The sequence below is a fragment of the Triticum dicoccoides genome, chromosome 5B (genome assembly GCF_002162155.2).
Source record: "Triticum dicoccoides isolate Atlit2015 ecotype Zavitan chromosome 5B, WEW_v2.0, whole genome shotgun sequence".
Classification (NCBI taxonomy): domain Eukaryota; kingdom Viridiplantae; phylum Streptophyta; class Magnoliopsida; order Poales; family Poaceae; genus Triticum; species Triticum dicoccoides.
The window spans coordinates 402,705,829-402,711,470 of NC_041389.1; the positions used below are offsets into that span (position 1 = coordinate 402,705,829).

The 5,642-nt window shown below is 40.0% G+C and overlaps 1 protein-coding gene across 1 annotated transcript in view; it reads right to left on the reverse strand.

Annotated features, from left to right (window-relative positions):
- Window positions 1-1,366: 1,366 nt before the first annotated feature.
- The window catches only part of LOC119305597 (serine protease HTRA3-like), a 7,332-nt gene continuing 3,056 nt past the window's right edge, over window positions 1,367-5,642 (reverse strand). Inside the window, exons 6-10 of the mRNA XM_037582083.1 lie at window positions 3,594-3,686; window positions 2,380-2,445; window positions 2,177-2,289; window positions 2,005-2,111; window positions 1,367-1,628 (exon numbers count right to left, since the gene is read on the reverse strand). Of these exons, the coding sequence (XP_037437980.1) occupies window positions 1,585-1,628; window positions 2,005-2,111; window positions 2,177-2,289; window positions 2,380-2,445; window positions 3,594-3,686 (423 nt within the window). The 3' untranslated portion in view covers window positions 1,367-1,584. The remainder of the gene's footprint in view (window positions 1,629-2,004; window positions 2,112-2,176; window positions 2,290-2,379; window positions 2,446-3,593; window positions 3,687-5,642) is intronic.

The following is a 5,642-nucleotide window of genomic DNA, read 5'->3' on the forward strand; positions in this document are numbered from 1 at the left end:
TGTACTCCCTCCATTCCATAATGTAGCACGTCCACGCTTTTCAAGATTTTACTTTGACCATAAATTTAACCAACATGAGCGACTGCGGCAGGAGCATGACATATACCTTTGAATTCGTATTCGAAAGAAGTTTACAAAGGTATAATTTTTAGCAAAATGTTTTATGTATTATTGGTCTAATTTATGGTCAAAGTTGAACCTCGAAAAGCGTGGGCGCACTATATTATGAAATGAAGAGAGTATAATTTATTTGGCATAATCTTGTTACCAAAAATAAAAGTTCCGACAGACAATGATTGAAAGTGGTACTTGAGAAGCATGATTAGGCAGTACTAGTGGGTGTTAAGGTGATACTTGAGTATTATGCTTTTTTCTACCAAAACTCTTTGTTTATGTTTATGTTTTGAAAGGATTCAAAATGCAAAATTCCTTTCTCAAGAGAGAATATCTTTTTGTTTGCTTTGCGCCTTGTCTATCAAACTTTACTTTGTGAATTAGAACTAGTGCTATGAAACTATTTGCAGCTAGGCAGCGAGTTTAAGTGCGACCATTCAAATGCAAGTATTTTCTTAACTAAGATCGCAAGATTTGTGAGAACAAATATATTACACCTTCACGAGCCGGTAAACCCTTTTACTCATTTGTCAATCTCCCTTTAGTTCTTCATATTTCTTGATTGCTCGAGGACGAGCAATACCTAAGCTTGCGGGAGTTGATGTTTCAATATTTTGACACTTATACAAGGGTATTTTGATAGGGTTTGCGAAAGGTTTTCGCCGGTTCTTGCATTTTCTAACATTAATAGTGCTATCGATTTGATGCTTTGCTCGATCCAGATTATTTGAAGGAACCACTAGTGCTATCATTATTAGAGATAAAAAAGAGAAGTTTATCGCCGCAAGTAATGTACAATTGGATATGGTTCAAGATGTTGTTTCAGCTGAAGCTTTGGCTCTCAAGCATGGCTTACTCTTAGCAAAATCCATGGGTTGTGATAAAGTTGTTGTGAACTCTTAAAATATGAAATTAATAGTATAAATTATTAAGAATGAGAGGCCGCCTACTGCAGCATTCTTCCATGATTGTTTGAGCAAGAATTTGTTAGGGTTAAGTATGAGCATGCCATTTGGGAAACAAATTTTGTAGCTCATGAACTAGGCCAGTTGGCTAAGTTCCAGCGATCTTCCACAATTGTGAACGTTGTAACATTAATATCTACTCTCTCTATTAAAAAATATTGATCTAAAAGTCTTACATTTCTTTACAAAGGGAGACATGAATAAAGAGGTTATTTTGAGGTTACAGAAAAGAGGAGCATGAGCTCACTGGGGCCATTTCGCCGCCCCACACAAGTATGCATTACATATATCACAACATGCCAAAAACAAGCACTTTGTCTTTACATCTCACGACCCCATCTTAGTAATTTTCATACACGCATTAAAACAATCAAACATACAGGTGGGTAACATGCCGTTTATTCGCCAAATATGGATCAGAAAACAAAAACGTTCACATAGGGTTCCCTAAGAATGCCAAACTCCTCTTGACTAGCCCTACAAGATTGCTCAACTTGATTATTCATCAGAGCCTTGTGTATCTAGATAAGTCAGTGGTCAAGGGGGCTTCTGAAACAAAGGTGATGTCACGTCCATGAGAGAAATTTACCAAGTAATGATATTACAAAAGTGGAACAGCCTAACCACCACAGAGAGATCATGCAGCCTTGCACATAGAATGCATCTAAAAAGTGGTTGCAGGAACTTTTACACCAACACAGAGTACAAATTTAAAAATGCAGACATCTAAATGTCACAGGGATCTACATGAAATTACATAGAGATCAGAAACGGCACCAAATTTAACAGATCGCAACGATGCCAGATTTAACAGATCAAAAAAGAAACTCAGCAGAAGATAAAACTAAGACAGTAGTGGATACTGCTTGAAACATCATCATCATCATCAACAAAGAGGAAAGGAAACAAGAAGTAAGATCCTCACCATATATATAGCCAGGTCGACGACACTTCCGAACAAGGGGCATCATATCAGCATCACGTACGTCATCTGGATATAGCCACTTCGTCTTGGGTACCGGCCATCTAACACTGAAAGAATTGACTTCACACAAAATATTGACATAAAAACAACAAGTTTGTGTCGCAAAAATAACCTGTTTTCCTTGCTCTTGTTTTGATTGCTCATGTTTTGTTTGCTTGTGTCGATAACTTCAGCACTGATAGTTGCACAGAACTGAAAACCACTGCTTGGCCTTAGGACAGATACCTATTTTCAATGCAATGGCACAATATGGAGAATACGTAAAGCATAAATGTTGACACACAACAAATGCAGAATACAACTTCTGCAACTAACCGTAAAATGCATTCCTTCACCATGTCGTAAAGCACTCTCTGCCTTGTCCAAAATCAGCTCATGGAACTGGTAGGAAACTAGGAATAAATAAAATCCATATGAGTAGCAGATATTGCAAGAACATGTATGTTGTGTACCTACTCCCTCCGTCCCGTAATACAAGAGTGTTTTTGACACTACACTGGTCATCATGCTTAAACTTAAGAACACTGACGGAATCTCGATAAGTTTTGTAAATATACCATGAATAATTCAAAACCAAATCATATTGTTTAATTATTTCTTGAGCACTTTTGGCAATAAAACATGATTAGTATATGCATTGAAATAAGTAGAAAATCCAAGTGGTCAACTAAAATTAAATAACTCAACCAACATGATTAGTATATGTAATGTGCACTGAGCATGCAACACACTGCAGGTGTTAATTTGTCAAGTTCTGGTCTCCGGTCGCAATTAGAAACTAGCTTGCCTGATGAACACAATTTATGATTCGATTGTTCCCCAAATTACTGCAGAGTTCACATTGGAGAATTGATGTGTTCTTACCAAGTATTATTCCCACAGAATGGAAAATGCAGAAGGTGATTGCTCAAAAGCACAGCCTAGTAAACTATGGCAGCTACGGAAATAATAAATGTCTGCCTGATCATTTTTTATATAACTAATTCTAACTTTCTTGTAAGAATGGGGTTCTCTTAGGTGGTGGTGAGAGAATAGGGTTGTCACCCTGTTGGCTAGGATAGCATGGAGCTATCTGGGCCACCCCGGCTCGAGTCACGGAGTGGCCTGTGGTGCTTAGAGTTTATTCTATAAAAATATGCCTCCAAGGGCCGCTAGTCCTGGATGGTCTCATTTTTTTTAGTTGGGGGTGAGTCTCAGACGATATGGAAGGTCCTGGCTGGATTGATTTCATCTTCTCCCAGAGCCCATGCTCCTCCTACTACCAATGCTGATATTTAACCTTCCATGGATGCCAATGGTGCTTCCCGAGCTGTTGTTCCTACTACATTGGCTTGTGCCAAATCAGGTGAAACATTCATTTTTCAGGCTCATTGCAGGCATCACTTTCTAGACATCGTGTCCAGGGCACCAACCAAACTAACCTATAGTGTCAGACTCACAGGAAACCAAACCAAATAAATGGAAGTCTGATTTCACAGCACAATTTAGAAACAAAGAAAAAAAATAGAAATAGCACAAAAGAACAGAACCTTGTGTGCATTGGACAGCGAAAAGTCATCAAGCTTGGAAATTACATCGCCAGCTTTGATTCCAGAATCTGCTGCCGGGGATCCACCCACAACCTATGAAGCAAACAAGGATCTGTCAAAAAAACAATCAAGCAAATCACGGCAATAAGTGATCATCACAAAGTAAGTATCCAAATTTATGTTCACATCCAATCTCAAAAGATTAGTTTTGTCAAAATAGCTGCTAATGTCCCTTTTCCTTGTTCTCACTCTCACTCAAGAAAATTGATACTCCCTCCGTCCCATAATATAAGACCGTATTACATAATGGGGAGGAGGGAGTATAATATACCATAACGTACAAGTACAACAAAGCATAGAATCTAGGCTAGATACCTGTAGCGACCCGACCCGAAAATGGCCAAGTCTCTGTGTATCTGTACCATCCCAAGATCATGCTGGCACACACAGTACATTGATGAAAATATCAAAGTGCAATCACACATGATTTGTTATATCGAATCTCATATCGAGTATTTATTACATCAAAATAAATTCGGCCGAAGGCCAACTCATGAGATAAACTAATGCGGAAGCGTAGATGAAAAGCGAGTCCATCCGACTCCAAAGGGCAATCACCGAGCGTGGATCGTAGCCTCACTCTTCCGACCAGGAGTGAGGCTACGATGAGGCTACGATCCACGCTCGGTGATTGCCCTTTGGAGTCGGATGGACTCGCTTTTCATCTACGCTTCCGCATTAGTTTATCTCATGAGTTGGCCTTCGACCAAATTTATTCTGATGTAATAAATACTCGATATGAGATTCGATATATTAAATCAGGTGTGATTGCACTTTGATATTTCCGTCAATGTACTGTGTGTGCCAGGATGATCTTGGGATGGTACAGATACACAGAGACTTGACCGTTTTCGGGTCGGGTCGCTACAATACCTGATTGCTATTGTTCAAATAATGAAACGAAGTTGAAAACAAACCTCACAGATATTAAACACTATGCAAGGGAATTTACACCATTCCATTTAAAGCAACAGAAAAATTATGTCTGCTTCTCTAACACCTCTCTAAACTTCACGATTCAGGCACCCAGCCTGAACCGAACTACCTCGTCAACAAATATGGATGGTCTCCTATTCATGATGTGGGCACGCCGGGTAATGTTGTTACTCCAATTTGGTATGATATTTTCAAAGGCTTAAGACTTCTTTCGCTCAATCACCATGGCCAATCTTGGGGATGGTGCCATCGCCTCCTTTTGGGCTGACCTTTGGCTTCCGAATGCCACTACCACTTTGGCTCAACAATTCAAGGCTCTTTTCTCCCACTTCAATAGGCAGGCAGCTTTTGTTGCCTGGATTCTTGCTTCTCCGGAGCTAAACCTCAATCTTGCTCCAAGATTATCTCATGCGCGGCTGAATGCGAACTAGCTAACTTGCGCGCCATTATGACTTTGGTAAACTTGAATCTGCAGGTCCCGAACAAAAGAATTTGCAGGCAAGATGGCAAGGTTCTAACAACTAAAATGACCTACAAGGAGATCTGGTCCACCAGACCAACTGATTAGCTGCCTACTGCTATCTGGAAGAATTATGCTCCGACGATTCTATTGCCACCTCCAACGCCTGCCCCTTTGCGGAGGAAGTGAGAATATTGACCATCTACCGTTTTGTTGTCCTCCCCTCCTGCCACTCTGGAGTGAACTCAATAACTCACATGATGGCAGGCCCACCAATCTTCTCTATGTATGGCAAGGTTCTCTATCCAACAAAGTTTGTTCTACTGTGGTCATTGCTCTTCTATGGAACATTTGAAAACGTCACAACACTGGAGCTTTTCGAGATGACTTATTGCTCTGACCCAACCGTTGTAAAAATGTTCTGAAGTAAATTCTACTCCAGGACTGGGAATACATGTTGTTCCACCTAGCTGCAAGATTAGTCTAGTTTTAATTTCCTTTTCTCTAGCCCTGTATCTCTCTGCTACAACTTGTAATTGTTTCATGCTTGGGTAATATAAGGTTCAGGCCGGCGTAAGCCCGCGTCGACTCGT